The following is a 22,970-nucleotide window of genomic DNA, read 5'->3' as shown; positions in this document are numbered from 1 at the left end:
TTCCTTACAGTTTTAGATGAACCTCGATGAGATGAGATGAGATGAGATCTTTTGAAGGGAGTGAAGAACGATAAAACCGACAAATTGACTTATCCATTCATAAACTGAATTCCAAGGGTGAAGGGCGGCTATCGAATGAGAGTAAAATTGAATAGCCGACAACCTTAGTCCAGAACCAGTTTTATGGCTTAACGTGGAAAAGTAAAAATTATTATTCGCATAATTACAGGTAACAAATGCGCTTGAAAGATATTGTTTGCAAGTAGTTATTTACTACGCACTACTGCAGTGCGATGTTGCCAATTTAATTAGAAAATTCTACTAAATTCCCAAAATGCATTTTTTTTTTTGAAAATTGATTACGCTTTCACCATTTTTTTTTTTTTTTTGTTTAGTCGTAATTTCGTATGGTTGTTTACTTTTTAGAACCAGCGACACGTTGAGGTAGCAGTAAAGAGCCTTCCTTGCTGAACTCACTCGGTCCAAGAATTGTGACATTTGAGCGGGCACGTTTCCGTATGCTCCCCAGGTATTCTGGCCCGCTCTAGTGTCAAAAATCTTGGACCGCGTGGATTCGGTTCTATCGGTGAATAAGACCTGGGAGGGAGAAACCAATACAACATATCTCTACGTCACATTGAGCCTAGATTATGCTGTCACGAACTGTCACTGTGAGCCCGGATCTTAAACAATGGACAAACATGATAAAAGCGCGTAACTAGCCAAAGCATATTTTTGCATTTTATCAAAAGTAGCAAAAATCGAATAAGAATCAATTCATGCACATTCAAAAGTAACGTCACGAGGGTGCCGTTTATTCTAATTGATTGTAACGTACTGGAATGAGGCTCTTTTTACTGTTTTCAATAAAACTGATAATTGAACGCATAGAAAATTGTGGCCCTTTTTCAATGTTTGTCCAGAAAGATCGAAGGTACACAACAAATGAAAACTAGCGATTTGCACCAAGCCTGCCTTGATTGCCGTTGGCAAACTGGAGTTATCTTGCAGTTTGGAAAAATGTTGTATCAAATTTCGTGTGTAGTATCTGTGCCTCCCTCCCAGGATAAGACCATGTGCATCAGTGATGCAGTATCTTCAACGTTATAGACGAATAATGTTGGCTTCAAATATTCACGTCTGTAAAGCATGTAATAGTTGGAGTGCAATATTTGACTGTCAATGGAATGAAGGACTAACTTTTGATTAGCACTAACGAAATTCTGATATTGCCAAATATATTTTTCGATAGCTGTCAGATCCGAGCCACATTGTATACTAATAACTTGACCCAGAAAAAATAGTTTGATAGTCATGTTTTCATTATCAGCTGGCAAGTTTTATAAAATCTTTTTGAAGACTATTCTGAAACATTAGATTATTTTTATATTAAAAATTTTTGGCGCAAGATTTTATTTTGTTTTTGATAGAAACGGTGTAAGTGTGCATAATTGTGCATGTACATGTATGGAAATGTATGTATGTCTGTATCTTACTGACGTGGTAGAGCAGAAAATTGAATTGAAGTCACTAAATGATTTAGTTCTGGCATGCATCTTTCGCCTGTGAATTAAATTGTTGCAATTTTTTTTTATCAGGGTACGTCCATCATCCTTCTCGATTTTCCTCTGTATCACACTTTTTCTATGGATTCCAATTTTTATATGGGTCACATTTTCTTGTAACCCCATCCTTTCTCTTCTGTACGTGACGTAATTTATGAATTACCCCTCACCTGCAGTTTTTTTTAACTTGTTTATATTGTAATGGGTCGAAGAGCATGTAAATATATTTGATTAATCTCGAACAGCTAGATATGGACGACACACTTTCAAGAATTTTTTTAGATCACCACCATAGACTTGAAATTTTTTGGTGAAATAAGGTTTAACCCATATCCGCCCAGCGTCCTAAAAATAGGACAGAAACCCCGAACGCCCAGCGTCCTATAAATAGGACAGTACTTGTAGAGCAAATATCTTGAAAATAAAGAGGTTTAGGAGAAAACTGTCTTCTGCAAAGTTGATCACAGGACTGCTGACTTCCACTTGGTAACTATTTTAATTCAGAGTTAACTCACCAGGTGGCGCACAGACGCCAACAAATGTCGCATATATAAGCAACATATGAAACAACTTTCCAGCGTACAAATATTTGCTTCGTTTATATCTCAGTCCAGCGATGAGATACAAAATTGGTGTCTTCGACAAAGTTCAATAACTAAATAATACCTATTCGCATAGAACCTCACAAATTCGGAAAACACTCCCAAGATGGCGCTAGTGAGCCAAAACTTTATTTGCTTATATCTTAGCCCAGTTATGAGATACAAAAATGTTGTCTTCGACAAAGTTGAACAACTAATTATCACCTATTCGCATGGAACCTTACAAATTCGGAAAACACTCCCAAGATGGCGCTAGTGAGCCAAAACTTTATTTGCTTATATCTTAGCCCAGTTATGAGATACAAAAATGGTGTCTTCGACAAAGTTGAACAACTAAATATCACCTATTTGCATAGAACCTTACAAATTCGGAAACCATTCCCAAGATGGCGCTAGTGAGCCAAAACTTTGTTTGCTTATATCTTAGTCCAGTTATGAGATACAAAAATGGTGTCTTCGACAAAGTTGAACAACTAAATAATACCTATTTGCATAGAAACTTATAAATTCGGAAAACACTCAAAAGATGGCGCTAATGGTCGAACATTTTGATTGTTTATATCTCAGTTCAGTGATGATATACAACGTTGGTGTCTTCGACAAATGTGTTTAACTGAATGAGATCTAGTCACCCGAAAACTTATTAGTTGGGAAAACACTCACTAGATTGCGCTAGTGGGCAAATATTGTATTTATTTGCATCTCAGTTCTGTTATGAGATACAAAATTGTTGTCTTCGGCAATGTTGAACAACTAAATGATACTTAGTCACATAATACCTTATAACACTCACAAGATGGCGCTAGTGGGCAAAGATTTTAAGTTTGTGTCATGGACAATGTTGAACAACTAAATGAATCCTATTCGCCTAAAACCATATTAGTTCGGAAAACACTCACAAGGTGGCGCTTGTGGTCAAATATTTATTTTTTTTTTATATCAGTCCAGCGTTGAGACTGAAAAAAATCGAACTCTCGAATTTGGTATCTTCGTCAAAAGTGTTCAGCTGAATGGGATCTATTCGCCCAGAAACATAGTAGTTTGGAAAATTCTCCCAAGGTGGCGCTAGTAGACAAACACATTTTTTACTTTTGTCTCAATCTAGAGATTGGATACAAAGTTAGTGTTTTTGACAAAGTTGGAGAACTGAATGAGACCTATTTGCCTGGAAACTTATTACTTTGGAAATCACCTAAATGTCACTACTGGGCACACATTTTTTTCATTTATATATCAGTCCACTGATTAAATCCAAAGAAAGCTATTCGCCTAAAACCTTCTTAGTTCGGAAGTCATTCTCATGATTGAAGTCCAGTGATGAAAAATTTGGTATCTTCGAAAACGATGATCAACTAAAGGAGATATTTTCGCAAAAAAAAAAAACATATTGGCTGGGAATTGCTTTTATGTGCGAAACATCAAGGAAACAACCTATAAGAAATTGGTCTGCCTAGATCAAAACAATGGACACTTACTATCGATTCGAGCAACAATCGCTTATTTCGGATGCAATGCTCCTTACATTTTTAGATGAACCTTGACACCATTTAGATCTTTTGAAGGGAGTGAAGAACGAAAACAACGACAAATTGACTTATCCATCCATGAACTGAACTCCAATGGTGAAGGGCGGCTGTCAAATGGGAGTAAAATTGAATAGCCGCCAACCTAAGTCCAGAACCAGTTTTATGACTCAAACGTGGAAAAGTAAAAATAATTATTCGCAAAATTACAGGTAATAAACTGCAGTGCGTTGTTGCCAATTTAATCAAAAAATTCTACTTATTTCTCAAAATGAAAGTTTTCGAGAAAATTGATTACGGCTTCACCATTGTTTGGTCGTAGTTTTGTATGGCTGTTTACCTTTTAGAACCAGCGACGCGTTGAGGTAGCTGTAAAGAGCCTTCCTTGCTGAACTCACTCGGTCCAAAAATTGTGACATTTGAGCGGGCACGCTTCCGTATGCTCCCCAGGTATTCTGGTCAGCTCTAGTGTCAAAAAGCTTGGACCGCGTAGATTCGGTTCTATCGGTGAATAAGACTATATGCATCAGTGATGCAGTAACTTAAACGTTATAGCCGAATAATGTTGGCTTCAAATATTCACATCTGTAAAGCATGTAATAGTTTTGATAGTTATGTTTCCATTTTATATAATCTTTTTGAAGACTATTCTAAAACATCTGTAGGTTTTTTTTTCTAAATTCTTGATGTAAGATTTTATTTTGTTTTTGGTATAAATGGCTTAAGTGTGCATTATTGTACATGTACATGTATGGAAATGTATGTATGTCTGTATCTTACTTACGTGGTAGAGTAAAACATTGAATTGAAGTCACTAAATGATTTAGTTCTGACATGCACCTGTCGCCTCTGAATTTTTTATTCTTTATGCTGCAATTTCTTAATCAGGGTACGTCCATAAATTACGTCACGCAAAGTTTTGCCATATTCCTCCTCCTCAATTTTCCTCTGTATCACATTTTTTGTATGGATTCCAATTTTTATATGAGTAGTCACGTTTCATTGTAATCTCCTCCTTCCTTTTCTGTACGTGACGTAATTTATGAATTACCCCTCACCAGCAGTTTTTTCCAACTTGTTTACATTGTAATGGGTCGAACTGCATGAAAATATATTTGATTAATCTCGAAAATAAACTTATAGAACAGCTAGATATGGACGACACACTTTCAAGAATTTTTTCGGATCCCCACCATAGACTTGACATTTTTTGGTGAAATAAGGTTTAATTTAAGGGAATACGACTATGAGTAACAAAAACGGAGCTGAATTCCAATTGTGAGATACCTTGGGCGTTAACGGGTTAATTTATGGGAATACGACTATGAATAACAAAAACAGAGCTGAATTCCAATAGGGCGCTTGCAGCAAACAAAAGTGTGCCCAACGGCTCCCTTTGATTTTGCTTGGTAACGGTTTGAAACGGAAAACAGGTTACAAAACGTTTCCCAGCAAAATCAAATGGGTCCGTTGGGCACACTAAACAAAGGCTGCAAGTGCCCTATTGTGAGATATCTTGGGCGTTAACGGGTTAATTTATAACTTCTAAAAAGGCATTAGAAGATTTTCTGATGTAGCAAATCATTTTTGAATTTTTTTTGTAAGTTGTAACTTTTGGTCTGTCGACATTTTGTCTTTGTGAAGTTTGTTTTTCCAAATTATTTTTTTGTTCGAACCACAATTAAATTTATTGCAATGAGATCCTGTGTTTTGTATTTCACCCAATCTCTTTTTCCAAAAGCATGTTGAATTTAAAGTAAATATGATGTTTCAATAGACCTTAAATATTATTACCAGTTATGATATACATGTCGCTCTATCCAAGGTCCGTTTGATTTCTTCTTACAAATATAGTTGTCTTCCGGAAAATATTGTTTCGAAAAAGCATTAGATACCTTTCTTACGTAACGTCTTCAGGCGGACAATGTCCGAGCCGTTGCAACTTCCCTCGAAACTATACTAAATCATTATTCTATAAAACTTTAAACAGTGCTATCAACGAGCAGCGGTCGCAAGCTATTTCTGTTTACATGCTTCTTACTGCTACTGCCGCTACTAATGCTACGGATTCTGCGGCCGGTCTAGAGTCATACGTAGACAATGTGCGGCCTCGAAAGGGTGCGCTTCGGCTGTTGCGGTTTCTGGTGGTACGAGTTGAACTGCTTTTGACCCTGATAATCGTAGTACTCGAAGCTCTCGTAGTGATCCGGTTCGTGGATCGGATTCCCGTACTGGTGATGATACTGTTCAACGTCCCTCAGCATTGGAGTGACTTCCCAGGGACCTCCCCGTAGCGGTCGGTACTCGCTGGCCGCACTCTGCTGGGCCAGGTATCGCTCTAGTTCTAACTTATCTACTTTTTGTGGCACTATCAAATCGTTTGCATTCTTATGCTCTGGCAGCAGCTTTTTCCGTCGTTTCGATAAACGGAAGAAGTATAGAACACTGGCCGCAGTCGCCAATACCAGCAATATACTGAACACTGCACTGATCACAGTTAGCACGTGTGTTGGACAGTTCAAGTCCGATTCGGTCATGGTTCTCAGTGTCCGACGGATCTTCCGTCCATCTTCATACAAGTCACAGCCCAATTCGTCCCTATCAATTATTAGCGCGTGTGACGACGTCTCCTCGTCGTTGCTTGGACTAGCATAGCCAGCACTGGTGAGGGCCGCGGAAGTTAGCAGAAATTCATCATCTGGGTCACTTTCGGCCACCAGTCGCCACAGCCAAAGCAGAGAACAGTTGCACACCAGGGGATTTCCGGCTAGCCGCAGTCGGTGAAGTCGGTCCAGGGGGAACTGAACCGCGTCCAGACGGACCAAAGCGTTGCGGCGCATGGAAATTTCCACCAGGTGAGGGTTACCGTGCCAAAGTCGCAGTGGCAGACTCGTGAATGATGGATTGTCGTCCAGTGTCACCGTGTGCAGGTTGGTGTTGTCCACAAAGGCGCTGGTTGGCCATGGAAAGAAAGTGAGAAATGAAAGATGAGAAATTAGAATTGTTTATTTATGGTGGTCTACAGGATGGTTTGTGTGATTTCTTCCACGTTGCCACGGTAGAGCTGTTAACCGTTGTGAATTTTTCTAACGCGAGTCTAGTATTTATTGAAGAATTGATGTTACTCTTCAATATATTGATGTCGTCTGAGTGTGATATCTATATATTAGACAGTTTCATAAAAATCAAAATTTCTGGGATTCAACCAGTCATCCCCTAGTCCCAGTTGCAATACTAAAACAAACTATTTTTCGCTATTTTTTACATTCAAAAACTTCTAAAGAGAATTTGGAAAAACGAAAATCAAAATAAATACCACTTGTTGAACATATTATTAATTCTTTACAACTTTTGAGAACACTGTATGCCGATTAGAGATGGTTTTGACCTCATAAAATTGATTTCTGTGCATTAAAATACCTGTAAAACATACATTTCTCTACAGTTTTTGTTCTACTAGATTCTTAACCTCATGCTCAATCATAAAAGTTCAAACGTAGTATCATTCCTTTGTCATGTCTGAACATTATTGTAGTACCGTAAAACGGGGTAACGTTGATAGTTTTTTCGAAGAAAACTTGAATATTTTTGCATGCTGTTTCAAAGATTTACAATTTATATTTTTAAAACAAGTACTGGCATCCTAGCTATCGATTACAGTCGATAAATTGGCAAAAAATTCATTTTGAATGGATATATAATTTTTCACATAATCGAAAGTTGGTTTTCTGTTTTGGGGTAACTTTGATAATGGAGTATGATTCGAACAAAATTGAATGAATAACGAACATTTGTAGGGCATTGCATACCTCTAGGCGTTTAACGTTATATGGAAATTTCTAACTTAGATTACAAAAATAGTCCCAGTTTGTGAATATGCTTTTCGCTAAGAGATTTGAGACCGTATTCAAGTTCTATGATAACTAGGCTATCAAAGATAAGTGGCCAACTATTCAAAACTACATCAAATAGTGATCGTAGAACAGATTGTTTGTAAACGTTTTGAAAATGCTAAAATTGTGTAAATTTTTTAAATTCGTATAAAAAGCCTCAAAAGTTCTTGATTTAAATGAAAACCGCTTTTACATGAAGTGTCATACTAATATTCTTTAGTTTTGTATTAGTTTTGCTTAACTGATTAACAAAAATTATGATATTTCATTTAGTATGTAGTGGTTTACGCACTATCAAAGTTACCCCGTTTTACGGTACTTCATTTTTGTATCCGAATTACAGATAAATTGTAAAAAATCGTCGGAAATACGACATTCCTCATTCCTCTGCATTTAGAGCTGCTGCTAAATGGCGCAATTGCTGACATGTTACAAAATTGAACATAGTAGCTTTGCTTTTTCAACGATGGATGATGATTGAAGAAAACAGCTATCAAATGTCATCAACGCAGTCGTGTTTCACACAACATTCGCATTTGATGCCAAACAGGTCCGTGTTCAGATAGACCAGACTACATGATTTTTTGGCGTTTTAAAGATACGTTAAAGACTCCATAAATTCTGAATTTTTCGATGCTATTTCAGTATTGACGATTTTTACAATTTATCTGTAATTCGGATACAAAAATGATGTACTACAATAATGTTCAGAAATGACAAAGGAATGATACTACGGTTGAACTTTTATGATTAGACATGAGGTTAAGAATCTTGCAGAACAAAAACTGTAGAGAAATGTATGTTTTACAGGTACCGTAAAACGGGGTAACTTCGATAGTTTTTTCGAAGAAAACTTGAATTTTTATGCATGCTGTTTCAAAGAATTATAATTTATATTTTTAAAACAAGTACTGGCATCCTAGCTATCGATTGCAGTCGATAGATTGCCAAAAGATTTATTCTGAATGGATATATAATTTTTCATATGATCGAAAGTAGGTTTTTTGTTTTGGGGTAACTATGATAATGGAGTATGAATCGAACAAAATTGAATGAACAATGTGCATTTGTAGGGCATTGCATACCTCTAGGCGTTTAACGTTATATGGAAATTTCTAACTTAGATTTCCCAGTTTATGAAAATGCTTTTCGCTAAAAGATTGAGACCGCATTCAAGCTCTATGATAACTAGGCTATCAAAAATAAGTGACCAACTATTCAAAATTACATCAAATAGTGATCGTAGAACAGATTGTTTGTAAGCGTTTCGAAAATGCGAAAATTGTGTCAATTTTTAATATTCGTATAAAAAGCCTCAAATGTTTTTGATTCAAACGAAAACCGCTCTAGTGGTATTTATTTGAATTTTCGTTTTTCCAAATTCTCGTTAGAATTTTTTGAATGTAAAAAATAGCCAAAAAACACAAATTCGACTTGAGGCACCTCCTAATCTTCTCCAAATTGGACGAAAATTTGTCTGGTAGTTTGATTAAGTATTGCAACTAGGGGATGGTACACAAATTATGTCACGCCAAATTTCGACTTTTTCGACCACCATCCAACCCCCCCCCCCCTTTGTCACGTTTTGACGTAGAAGTACGTCTTTCTTCTCTATACAGGAGTGAAATTGGAATTTCAAAACCAAGAGCGTTACGTTGGCATGAAATATTTTAAACGTTTATAACTTTTCGCTGGCTTAACGAAATTTCTTGATTAGCACCTCAATCGAAAGCCAAGACATCAAAGCTTCATGTCGTTTACTTACTGAATCTCACATACCTGTCCAAATAGTTTAATAACTGTTTTAAAAGAGCACGTTGATTTCAAGCAAATCTATAAATAGGGGTGGCTAGAGAAAATTTGACGTCATTTGCTTTTCACTCTCCGATTGGCTCGCATCTCAGCAGGGGACAGATCGGCTTGCTCTGACCGGACGTGCTTCTCAGGCACAGACATCGATAGCGAAGGACGCCCCCGTTTGTCTTGCTTCGCTCAAATCAAACTGTCGAGCGAGCGAGAGAAGATGCCGTCCGAAGCTAAAACCATCACCGCTGCCGCCGCCTAGAAGAAGAAGAGGAAGCAGTCCACAGGAGAAATTGCGGTCGAACTGTGAACACGGTCGGGCGAGTCATTCTCGCTTTGTGGTTCACCGCTTGTTTGCGTTCACCCAGCCATCGTCATCGCCGCCGCAAATTTCATCGGCCGAGGAGCTGTTGCCCCGCGCTTCAAAATTTCGACTTGTGATGAAATCATAATTTCAAAAAGCAATCCCGTTAGGAGCAAATACCAGAAGCCCCCTGAGTTTTGCTGGTCCGAGCAGTGTTATTTATCCGTAACAACATCGAAGCTAACAAAGCCATCGTTTCTTTTCAGAGCCATCAAACTTGTGGAAAAGAGTTAAAAGAGAAATATTTCCGACTTTATTTATAACTTCTTATATTCCTAAATATTAAGTAAAAGTTCGTTTGCCCGTGATGTAGTTGACTGTGTTGTTTACCACCGATCGTTTTTCGATTTTCTGCGTGTTTCCGAACGTTTTATCTAAATCTCACCTCCCGCCGAGGCAACCGATGCTCCTTAGTACCGTTGGATGTTGAAGGATTGCGCAATAGATGCTTATTTGTGCTGAAAACGTTTGAAAGTCAAAAACTTTTTCCTGGTGGATTGCTCATCGAGACAAACGATCATCATCATCATCGCTCTTCAGTCATACTCACCAAAGTATACCTGAATAAACAAGCGCACGCCATCTACTTGTGAAGCGGAATACTGAATGTGAACAGGGTGTGACAAAATGGAACAAGTATGTCATAAATGCAAAAACGATTGTGGTTCTGGCGAAATCTTGGTCGTTTGTGAAGGATTTTGCGAAAGCATTCGAAGGTTCCATGCGAGTTGCGCCGGACTCACCGATGAAGAAGCCGGCGTTTGTCTGCATACTAATGTTATGTTTATGTGTGACGACTGTCGAGAGTTAATAGAGAATGTGCGTTTTCGTTCTATCGTCAGTTCAATGAGAGTTCCAGAAAATCCCGTTGAAAAAGGTGTTGATCGTATTACGAACGAAATAGCCAAAATGAGCGACTTGATGAATCAACTGAATGTAACAATCGGATCATTGCTCAATACATCCGAATCAACATCGAATACAGAAATGCCATCGGTATCCGATAAAGTTCCAATTCTGTCATCTACTAAAGTTCGGCCTGATGTGTCAACTGCCCAACGTGTGCATAATTCTGATGAAGAAAATAAAACTTTCAAACTTTACATCTCGAACATTGCAAATGACGTCACCGAAGAAGAAGTAATACAAATGATCAGTGAAGCAATATCTGTGGAAAATATTCATGCCATCAATTGCCTCAAACCTCCTTGGAGGGACGTTTCAACTATGGACTTCGTATCGTACAAGGTAGTCATCGATAGAAAGTACCGCAGCGAAGCTTTGAACTCATCCAGCTGGCCAAAAGGAATAAGATGCCGCGAATTCAAGGATCACGCAGTAACAACATGGCGACCAGACCGCTGATCCCGATATTTCTAGTTTCAAACGGTTTAGTGTGTTTACGAAATTTGTTGCAGTCATTTTTGAAATTAAATAATTAAGTTTGTCCAGTTTTTTGATCGATTCTACTCTTATAGTGTGCTGTTTAATGAATTTGATATGTATAATTTGTATGAATTAATTTTTAATGTTGAAACATGCGTTCTCTTATGTTTAGATTTTCTTTGTATTCATTGATAGTTTGGCTTTTAGTTTTTAAGAACAGTCTGTACAGTATTTTTACTGAAGATGATGGGAACACTTTGATTAGGAAAATTATCCCATGTGACAAAATTGCGACAAATTTAGAATGCTTTTGAAAAGACATTCTCATTGAACAATTTTTACATTAATAATTTTGGCACCCATGGATCAGAAATTTGCCGTCATAATAAAGAAAACTATTAATTATCAATAGCTCGTATTGAATATTTAGGGAATGCCAATCATTCCAACAATTCATGTTCTTCAATTTTCAATTCAATTCAATTTCTCACGTATTAGCATTCTCCAATTTTCAAGTAATTCCAAGCCCAACACAATATTGGCACATACCCATTTCCCAGATTGGTCGATCAGAAAGCGAAGAGCACAAAAGAGAGGAGCATCATCTGCTATTCCAAGGTTATAAAACATGCTGCCTTCGTCGGATTCAGTTTCATTCCATTTCCGCTTTCAAGCTGGTAAGAGCTCCTCCGAACTTGCTTAGTGAGAAGTACCTCGCTGCTAGAAGCCTGCGAAGCTGTTAATCCAGAATCTGGTTTGTGAAATCGCTCAAGATTTCAAGATTGAGCTTCGTTTCCAGATTTCAACTAAATCCCTGTGATCCGCTACCCTGTTGCTGTTGTGCACCCATGAAATATTTAGCTGGTTTGTCGAATAAACAGAGAACTTATTCACATTTTCTTCTTCTTCTTCTTCTTGTTCTTGCAAAGTTTCCATTTTTGCATTCGTATATCATGTAACAGGTACGATTATACTCTATGCCCAGGGAAGTCAAGAAAATTTCCATTACGAAAAGATCCTGGACCGACCGGGAATCGAACCCAGACACCTTCAGCATGGCTTTGCTTTGCAGTCGCGGACTCTAACCACTCGGCTAAGGAAGGCCCCAACTTATTTGCATGCATTTGCAACTTTTTCGATTTTCCATACAAAATGACCAACTTTGGTAAATTAGATCTCAGTTACTTATGGAAATATTTTCGAATGAAACTTTCACAGAACATCAGATGTAACTTGAATTTTAACATATATTTTTGAATAATTTTTCCAATCACAAGTTTATAGGTAATAACGGTTTGACTAAACTGTAATTTTCGATGAAAAAATCAAAACTTTTTATCTTAAAATCTGATAGCCTTACACAAAAACTGTCTTCAGCAAACTTATTCATCTCGTCAAAATCTACAACTACAACATGAAGCTATTCCTTCAATATGTTTAGTTATGTCAATCATAAAAAATCGTCAAAAAATTCACTTTAGTCAAACTGTTACTGCTTTTCAACATGTGATTGGAAAAATCACTCAAAAATATATGTTAAAATTATGTCTGATATTCTGTGAAAATTTCATTCAAATCGGTCCATAAATAACTGAGATATAGTTTATCAAAGTTGGTCATTTTGCATGAAAAATCCAAAAAGTTGCAGTTTTTTTTGACATTAACTACGTCTTACGGCAATATACTGGGTGTCAATTGAAAATCTAAAATGTTGCGACCGTCACGAAATTATGTAAGATTTTAAATACTCAGCCATTTATCGGTAGATTTTCAATATTTTCCCACCAATTGGTCGAAAATTTGTACAACATTTTACTCAAATGGAGAAAACTTTTGATTTTTGACGATAGACTTTCGAAAATTGGGAAAATGTCGACCCCTTCTTCTTCTTCTTCTTCTTATTGGCGGCGGCAGCGGTGATGACTTTGGCTTCGGACGGCATCTTCTCTCGCTCGCTCGACAGTTTGATTTGAGCGAAGCAAGACAAACGGGGAGGACCTTCGGTATCAATGTCTGTGCCTGAGAAGCACGCCCGGCCAGAGCAAGACGATCTGTTGCCTGCTGAGATGCAATCCAAGCGGAGAATAGAAAGCAAATGACGTCAAATTTTCTCTAGCATCTCTATTTATAAATTTGCTTGAAATCAACGTTCTCTTTTAAAACAGTTATTAAACTATTTAGACAGTTATGTGGGATTCAGTAAGTAAACGACATGACCCTTTGATGTCTTGTCTTTCAATTGAGGTGCCATTCAAGGAATTCCGTTAAACCAGCAAACAGTTATACTGCCCATACTCGCAATACAGTCCCATCAGGAAAATCATCATGTCGAGAAAAACACAATTGAACATTATTGCAAAGGTTTTCGTAACGCCGCTGCAGGCAGCAGAAAATTCTAGTGACATTACTCAACACATTATCATTAGAGTACAAGAAAATGAACAACTACCAAAATATTGTGAATGCGGTTGTTTTTTATATACAAATTCAAGATACTTGCCAATGGGACTCGTTATTCGAGTACTTTCCTCTTCAAATTCAAATATACCCGCATACCAGTCTTATTACTTGGGACTCGCTTACTTAGTTATCGCGCATCTTGACACATTTATTGCCAAGTTTATCATGGATTCCAAGGGATTTTTCCTTTTGCTACTATAGTGCTTTCATATTTTAATTGCAATACTTATTATACAATATAAAATAATATGGTGGTGATAGTGACAGTCCTCAAGACATTCCTGGGTTTGATGAATGCGAGGGGCCGGCCATATAGGAAAAGTAGTTAGGATTCACCTGCAGCATGTTGTAGTATCTGACACACAGGCGGGTAAGTTTTGATTAGCCTGATTTCGAAAAAGCTGTTGGACATTTCTTAGATATCCATAATGCTGGCTTTTCATTGGACCTTCTTAATTATCACCATTAGTGTCGCTAAACGTACTGCTTGACCAGTCGACGATACCAGTGGTGGTATGCTAATTCCCATGTTAGCCCAAAACGCCTCCCCTCCATGTCGTTAGAAAGATGAACCTACCGGAGATTTAGGTAATTGGTCAGAAGACAAAAGTTATGACAGCTATAGGTTTGACTTAGAGGGAAGCTATTTATCTTATTTTTAATTTAGACTCTCATAAGGACTAGATATGTTTCAATCACTAATCGCACCAGAAGCATTCTAGACAAAAATAAAAAACAACATTTGTTATGGAGTGCAGATAGTTTTAAACACTGTAATTTGTAGCATTTCTTTTTCTTATGGGATGAAAACTACGATGCAAGATTATAGAAATCATAATAGGAATAAGGGTACATGAATTTCGTCGTAATCTACTAGTGGGACTGTTATGCGGGTACTTTCAATATGGGACGCACATGATTTGGTATTTTTTTCGCATTTTGTCCATACTAAAATACAATTTTAAGTATGATACCATGAAGTACACTAACAATAAACATGATGCATGAAGAAAACTCAAAAGTGATGAAAATTGAAATGGGACTGTTTTGCGAGTATGGGCAGTATAAGAGTTCAAAATATTTCATGCCAACGTAAGGCTCTTGGTTTTGAAATTCCAATTTCACTCCTGTGTAGAGAAATTTTATTTTACTTTCAAACTGTGCGGCATAATCAAATGCAAACGCATTCAGTTCCCGATGGTTAGTGCCTGTGCTTTTACTGTTCATAAGTCGCGAGGTGGAACTTTCCCCGAGGTCGTGTACGACTATGACAAAAGCCAGGATCAGCAATTGGTATATGTTGGTTTGTCGCGAGTTACTTCACTGCAAGGGCTATTTTTGACAAACTCTTCCAATTTTTTGACGTTGGATAACGTCTTACGGCAACATACTGGGGTACAATTTCGAAAAACGAAAAATCGCTCGCGTCACGAAAAGTGGTTAGATTTTGACTGTTAATAACTTACTAACGCCCGGATAGATTTTCAAGATTCTTGCACCAATCGATTGGAAATCTTTCGAATCTACTCCAACAATGAAAACTATTGATTATCATGACTAAACTATTGAAAAATTGGGAAATATCGAAGCATGTCTTATTTTTCATAGAAAAGCACATTTTTCTTGTGTATTCCTGACACAGACATCATTGCGCGATATCTTAGCCACTTTCGTCATTCAAAGGGAAACGCCCCTTCTGGTCTTCTTCTTACTTCTCTTTATTATCTCGTGTTCAGTCGAAGCCAACCAAACTCGACTTCTCGCGCGCATCAGTCAATCGTTGACCAGCAACCGGAGAAGGACTCATATCGGAATAAAATTTACACGTTCGTCGCTGCTGCTGCTGTTTATTCCCAAGCTAAAAGCTGCGGGTTCCGTGTAATCGCTCATTATGGCCCTTGGCATCCAGCTAGCCCATCGAATTCGTGGAGAATGCGTCCAGAAACCATGATAATTACCGTCGGAGGAGTGAGCAAATCATCGAATATAAGGATGGACAAGAAAGCACAAAATTACCGACCGCATTTTAATTTAATCGTCTTCGGTGATCTTTTGGTGTGTTTCTGTCAACAATGGAATGAAAACCCAGTTTGATCGACGGTGACTTCCACCAACCGTCCTTTTCAGGATGATAATTTCATTTTAACCGTCCAGTCGTCGCGCGGTTGACCACCGCCATAAGCACCACGCTGATGCTGTGTACGAAAAGCGAGGTTTTTTCACCGGTGTTGTACAAAATACAACAGCGCGACGACTGAAGTGTTAAAAGAGTTGTGAGAATTTTCCACCGTGAAGAGCGACATTACTGATGATTGGATGTGATTGATTCAGATTTTGGTCAGTCATTTGCACGCAACCATAAAGGTCAAAAATGGCATGCAACAAATAGTGTGAAAATTGATTAGAAGAGCACGTATTTTCGACCTACAAGAATTATGTGCCAATTTTCGGATTTTCATACAGAGTAGACCAAAACCGTATCGAAAATTGGTCGAAGATTAGTGTTGGGTCGAAAATTGGTGCTGTTCTCTCAGAAATCTTTCATTAGTTCGTGACGGTCTCAAGCCAGGAAATTGAAGATGCTAATGTTATCCAACGTCACTTTGACGGTCGTATCTCGGAAAAACCTCTTACTTTTTAAGTTCCATCACGCCAAAGGCAGCAATTCTCCCAAGAGGGTTGACTTGAGGAATGAGCTGCAGCGCTTAGGCAATCATCGATTAGTGACGCTTTGAGACGAACTGCGTGAAATACTGGATCATAGCGGCCAAGCCTGCAGTATCAATGTACAGAGCCTAAATGCTCATGCAATGAATATTGCTACAGACCAAAGCACTGGACCGATTCTATCGATTATCACGATCGAAGCACTCGAGCTATCAAACATCTAATCTACTGGAGGAGTTTGGCGAACTACAACTGGAGCCAGAAACCGATCACCCAACCAAGCAACACAAGGAAGCAACGACCAAACAAACAAATTCAATCATCTGGCATTATTCCTGGAACACCAAACACTGGTTTTCGGAACCACAGAACGACAAATGGTTCTTTTCAGAACTACCAAAATGAGTCCAAAAAGAGTTAACTTCTGAAAACTTCATCCGATCAATAACAACACAAAACACTACACTTACAAATTCATACACATGACAAATCAAATTATTAATCATCGTGGTTCTACGTCAACCCCGCGGTAATGTAATAGACATTACCCACCCCAATTTTTTGTATTAGTCCTCTGAAAATTTTGTAAGGCTTGTCACGCTTGGCTTGACCCCCTCCCCCCCTTGGAGCGTGACGTAATTTGTGCATGACCCCTAGGACTAGGGAGTGACTGGTTGAATCCCAGAAATTTTGATTTTTGTGAAACTGTCTACTATATATTGAGATGAAATCAGAAACGTTTGATCGTGCATTTCAATATTTCCCCTCATCACCCCTCTCAGTTTGACCTCGGTAGCCGATTGCAACCGAAGTGAAGCATGTTTAATGCTCGACGGGTGATTAGTTTGAATAGGCATCATAAAAAAAAATAGATTTTTGTACTGTATAATTCAACATGGCTGACCTGATTTAAAGTCCGAAAAAATGTTGGGGAAAAGTATTGGCAATAAAAATATGGTCAATATCGTGGCTTTCTATGGTGAGAAGTGTAGGAGCGTGGTCGTTTAACACGTCAATTAGACTTAGTGCATTGTTCATTTGGATTTAAGAAAAATAAGAGATGGTACACAGATAATGTTACGCTGAATTTCAACTATTTCGAATCCCTCCCTTTTTCAAGCTTTTTGTATGAGTCCTCCTATAATTTTGGAACTTGACATTTTTTGTGCATGACCCCTAGCCATTTTATCAAGAATGGCCTTATCCACTAGTGTACTAAACCAACTCGGTCGAAGAATTTTGACACTTGAGCGGATCTGGATCACGTGGGGATTAAACGGGAGCGTACTCCGCTCAAGTGTCACAATGGATCATTAAAATAACCAAAACGGCCGCTATAGAAAGCATAGATAGCGCCACCGTAGCCTTGTGTGTTTGACATAACAGCAATGCTGTCACAATGTTAAATCCCATATACAGTGGCGCCTTTGTTTTGATGCGGTGAGCACTTGCAAAAACTATCTTCAATGATCCATTCTCAGACCGAGTAAATTTAGTACCTCGGAGGATTAGAGTATTTCCACTGCACAGTGGATGCAAGTCAAGGCTGGATCACAAAAGCGCGTTGCGCCGACGCAGTGTTGACGCTTAGTTTGAAACTATTGTATGTCATATGAGCCGTCACAAAAGCGCGTCGCGTCTTTCGCGTCGTTGTACTAAATGTTCTAAAACAAGCGTGAGCAGCGCTTCAGACGCGTTGTTTAAAAAACAAAAAACAAAATTGATGCTTTGAATTCGGTTGCATGTGTTTGTTGGTCAAGCCAAGAGTGGCAAACTTTACAATATTTTCGAAAGACTCATACAAAAAACGTGAAAAAGGTGAAGTTTAGCGTGACATTATTTGTGTACCAACCGTACAATATTTTAAAATGTTAAGTTTTTTATAACAGCTACGAACAACTTGCAACAAATGATCCCTTTTACCCATAAATGACTGGGCAATGATAAGAATTTTGACCAACATGAACCATTACATACGCTAACTACAAAACTGCCCATAACTGCAAAACAGTCACATTCGACATTTTTGACAAAACGGAGTTAATACCATGGAGAGTCATCAAATGATAAATACTTTCGATCAACTTACTGAAATCTGTGAGATTGTTCTAGAAAATTCGAAAAAAATACCAAGTTGTTTTGTCACATTAGTAATTATAACCGCATAACAGTCACATTGAGATTATAAATGGGCCTCGTAATGTGATAGCAATGAAATTTTTATCAGAATTATTTTGTGACAATTCACCTAGTATGCGATATGAATTGTACAAAATATCAGCCTCAAATAAGTTTTTTTGAGTTCCTGGTAATTTTTAGAAACTTAAGTCTCCTCCCATACTGCCATAAAATGCACACTTGGTATTCCATTTACTCAATGCCTACTTTTGTCGAATGTTACAAATATGCAGTTATGGGCAGAAAAATGATTATTAAATTGTATAGCAGGTTCAACAACATGAAGAACAAAGTCGAATCCATGTGTGCTTCTTCAGGACCAGCTACATCATCCAGATATGAATCATTTGTCAAATACCTGTGTGACCCCACGGCTTTTTACGCGTTATCGCGGACCAACCAGCGTTATTTCAAGACGCGGCGTAAAAACAACCTCAAGGAACGATCCATTAATTACGTAAGGGCTTATGGGGGGAGGGGGGGTCTGAGATTTCTTACTTGCCATACAATTTATTTTTCATTTTCATACAAAAAATCTTACCATGGGGGGAGGGGGGGTTGAAAAACCCCGAAAATTGTCTTACGTAATTAATGGACAGCCCCCAATCAAATTTATTTTCATTCTACTATGCATTGCGCAATTATTTATTACGACGACGATCTTGAAAACCTCTCAAACTTGTTGTAAATCGTCGCAGTAACTTGCGCGATTTCTCCTGGCTGTCCAAGTAATAGTCGCACAGAAAACACCAACACGATCCAGGAATTTAAAATATACCGAAACAATTCTTATTGAATCTCTTGAAATGTTTGGAATAGATTTCTTCGAAAATGCATCTACCAATGAATAAAAGATTTGCTTAGTAATTCCTTTCAAATATCCTCCAAGTATTTCTTTCCACATTTATAAGGTTTAATCACCGCATGACTTTATTATTATGAAAATTTATTGGCTTTTTTCGGTGAATAACAATACCTATACTCAGAGTGAAAGGGAGTAACGAAAGTAATGAAATGACAAGATGGATAGAATCGCAAGCGAGCGACGAGAGAAATGAATAGAAGTTGAAAATTTGTTTTAACAGAGGGCCATATGTGTGAACAACACAATCGAAACGACAAATCGTTGCCTAACGTCCTGGTCTTGAACCGCTAGATGTTGTAGTGTTGGTCACTACTAACACTAGACACTCAACTTCTATTCATTTCTCTCGTCGCTCGCTTGCGATTCTATCCATCTTGTCATTTCATTACTTTCGTTACTCCCTTTCACTCTGAGTATAGGTATTGTTATTCACCGAAAAAAGCCAATAAATTTTCATAATAATAAGTATTTCTTTCGAAGAGTCACTAAAATTCATTCAAGGATACCTCTTGGAATGCCACTAGGGATTTGACTAGACATAATTCTAAGCATTCTCCTACAAATTTTGATATGCATTATTCCTGAGTTTTTTTTTGTGTGGGAATATGCTCCAAAAGATTCCCCAGCAGGCTCTTTCTTTGATTCTTTTGAGAATGGTTCTAATGATCCTATAGGATTTTCACCGCTTCATAGATTGAACTGTAGTGAATTATTCAGTTATTCCAATCGTTTAAAAGTATTGCTTCAAAAACTATTATCCAATATTTTCCAAAAATTTGTTTTTCAAGGAATGTTAATGAAAACTCTATATGAATACTTTCAAGGAGTTCCCATTAGTGTCAAACTTTTACCAAGCTATCACAACAATTAGTGCCGATATCAACCAATGAACTCTCAATAAACCGTTTTCCAAAATATGGTTCAAAAACTGAAACGTGAAGATTTTTTTTTGTGGGATTCCACAAATTCTTGAAAGAGAATGTTTCACGATCGCTTAATTAATTATTTAATATCCACAGACAAACAGACGTAACACTGACGAAAGTTCCACCGACCACTTATTTAACGAAAGAGAGCTGCCAACTAAGGTCAAACAGCAACAGAGGAGTTAGTTTTGGGGGCAGAATATGACGGTGGATGTGTACCCATAGATAATTTATTCGCCTCGTGTTCTCTTGGCGTATATCTGTTGAAGCTCAATATCACGATGGTTTGCACATTAGTAAAAACCAAAAATGCATCCCACCAGCCCTTCTACAGGCCAAGAATCGTCCATTGTTATCGTCTTTATTTACTTTCTTCGAGAATATCACACATCCCTAAGAAATAATGAACACAAAACAGCACTATGCCAAAACTGACAGTTCAGCGCAGAAGAAGCCGAATATACAGTCACCCCACAGTTATGGATCAACTAAGAGTCATTTTTCAGAATAGAATACGATTTAAAATCACGGTGACGCTTTCCTTCCCGGGTGACACATTACTTCCCGAGAACTGCACAATTAGGTTGTTTCCGGGAATACATATATCTCAGAAATCATGATTATTTACCGAAAAGTGTTGATTTCTATCGAAATCCCTCAGATGTGGATCACTAGGGGAAGATTCAAATATGACGTCCACCGTGTTTCGGGATTTCTAGACCCCCTCCCCTCTCTGTCTCGCTTTTACCAATACCTAATACATGCACTGTCACACTTTCACAGACACCCCCTCCCCCCTCCCCCTAATGATGGACGTCATATATGGATGACCCCTAGGAGAGGAGGTTCCGGATCAAATCGACTCATATTATGGATTAGAACACTACAACAGCAATTTATCTGCGCGGTAAACGAATGGTTTGTTAGTGAAAGCATACGTTTTGGCGTTTCTTTCGAAATCGTCTTATCTTTGATTCATAACTGTGGTATGGTTTTCAATGCCCCACAGATGTGAATCAACGCTTCTAGGCATATGATTGACATTTAATTTCCTACGGGCGGAAAAAAATGTGCTGAGGCACTGTGTGCTATCCATAACTGCGGGGCGACTGTAAAATAATTCTACGAACAGGGTAATACGTCGATCGACGTATTGCATCTTACTCCTATAAGCGATCATCTAGGAACTGTATGGTAGTTGGTATGTGCAAACTCATTGGCTGGACAATCAATAATGCTTTCATCATCTACGATCGAACCAACAAAGGATGAAATAACACGAGTTCTCAGAAACGAATCTTTATGGCACGTCTTGGATCCAAGCATGGGAAAATTCACTCACTCACCCGAACGCCGCCGATAAAAAATAGCAAAAAATCTGCTGCTACCGAACATTCAGTGATAGCTGAACTGTACTGGGTGGAGTCGAAACCGATTGTGTAAAAGCGAGAATCGGAAGGAAAACGAAGAGAAGTGAATACCAATACACTTGTATCTGCGAGGCACGAGTGAACGCATTAAGCATCCATTCGCCGAATGCATTGAACTGATTGAGCGGATTCCCACTCACTGAATCATTCCGTAGCGTGGATTGCCATTTCAGTGAACACTCATCAGCACTTAAACCCGAATGCCACTCCAAAGAAATCAGAATGTAAACAATCATTCGGTATGCATTCGGTTGCTTTCGGCTTTCAGAATCGGTAGCGACTCAATCAGTTGCCGTGTTTTGTTTCGCTTGGCGCTCGCTGAAGAAGCAAAAAGGGCACTGGAAATTGAAACGTGCGGCTTGGTTACTGTGCGTGGAAGCGAGTGAGGGAAACCGCAGAAACCAAGATATGTGGATTTTACTCTGTAGCCAGAGTAAGGTGGTCCCACTTGGCGAAGATGGCTAGGAGGCCATCTTTAACTTGCTGGCCGTTTTGTTTACAAACATTACTGCCTGGTCTGGATAATGCTCAGACTGAAGCTAACCGTGCTGCCAATAGTGCGAACGAAATAGTTAAAAAGAGAGATAAAAGTAGAGTACGCTACACGCAGATGCGGCTGCATTAGAATAATGTTTGACACCACTTTTTCTCCAACCAATCAGAAGTCATTACTGCCTGGCCCGCAAGATGCTGAAACTTGAACTAACCGTGCTGCCATAGGTGTGGACGAAATTGTAGAAAATAGAGAAAGAAGTATAGAGCACACATGGAGTAGATGCGACCGTATTAGAATAATTATTGACAACACTGTTTTCCAACCAATCAGAAGTCGATTGTCCGACTACCTCTCTCAGATGTTTGTAAACAAAACGGCCAGCCCTTCCTCACCTACCCTTCCTGGTTTTCTCCACAAAGTGAGCATAATGTATCACCTTAGGAGGAGCTGCAGCCGCCTTGGCAGAAACTGAGTGAGTGTTTCCCATGCTTGCTTGGATCTAGCACATCTAACGATGGAAATAGCGCACGCCTATTTTTTGAAAACTGGGAAACGTCCGCCAAAATTACTGGACTAAGCGCAACCCTCATATAGGTAGGTAGGTGCAAAATTATTCTCGAAACTCTTTCATGTGGACTGGAAGTCAACTGTTCTAGATTTGAAGAATATTGTCTTGAGATTGCAAAGTAATTAGTCAGGATTCATCCCTGGTATTATCTTTCAACTACATTCCTACATCTACCATTACTTCGCCGTTTTTGGTACCCATTGGGCAGCTATCGGAAGAAGCCCAGGAAAGCAGGAATAAAGAC

General features: G+C 38.4%; 1 protein-coding gene across 1 annotated transcript in view; it reads right to left on the bottom strand.

Moving 5' to 3' along the window:
• Positions 1 to 5,538: 5,538 nt before the first annotated feature.
• The window catches only part of LOC5577138 (carboxypeptidase N subunit 2), a 557,300-nt gene continuing 539,868 nt past the window's right edge, over positions 5,539 to 22,970 (bottom strand). Inside the window, exon 6 of the mRNA XM_001663176.2 lies at positions 5,539 to 6,642. Coding sequence (XP_001663226.2) covers positions 5,778 to 6,642 — 865 coding nt within the window. The 3' untranslated portion in view covers positions 5,539 to 5,777. The remainder of the gene's footprint in view (positions 6,643 to 22,970) is intronic.

This window comes from Aedes aegypti, chromosome 3 (genome assembly GCF_002204515.2).
Source record: "Aedes aegypti strain LVP_AGWG chromosome 3, AaegL5.0 Primary Assembly, whole genome shotgun sequence".
Taxonomy (NCBI): domain Eukaryota; kingdom Metazoa; phylum Arthropoda; class Insecta; order Diptera; family Culicidae; genus Aedes; species Aedes aegypti.
This window is presented reverse-complemented; position numbering and strand designations above follow the sequence as displayed.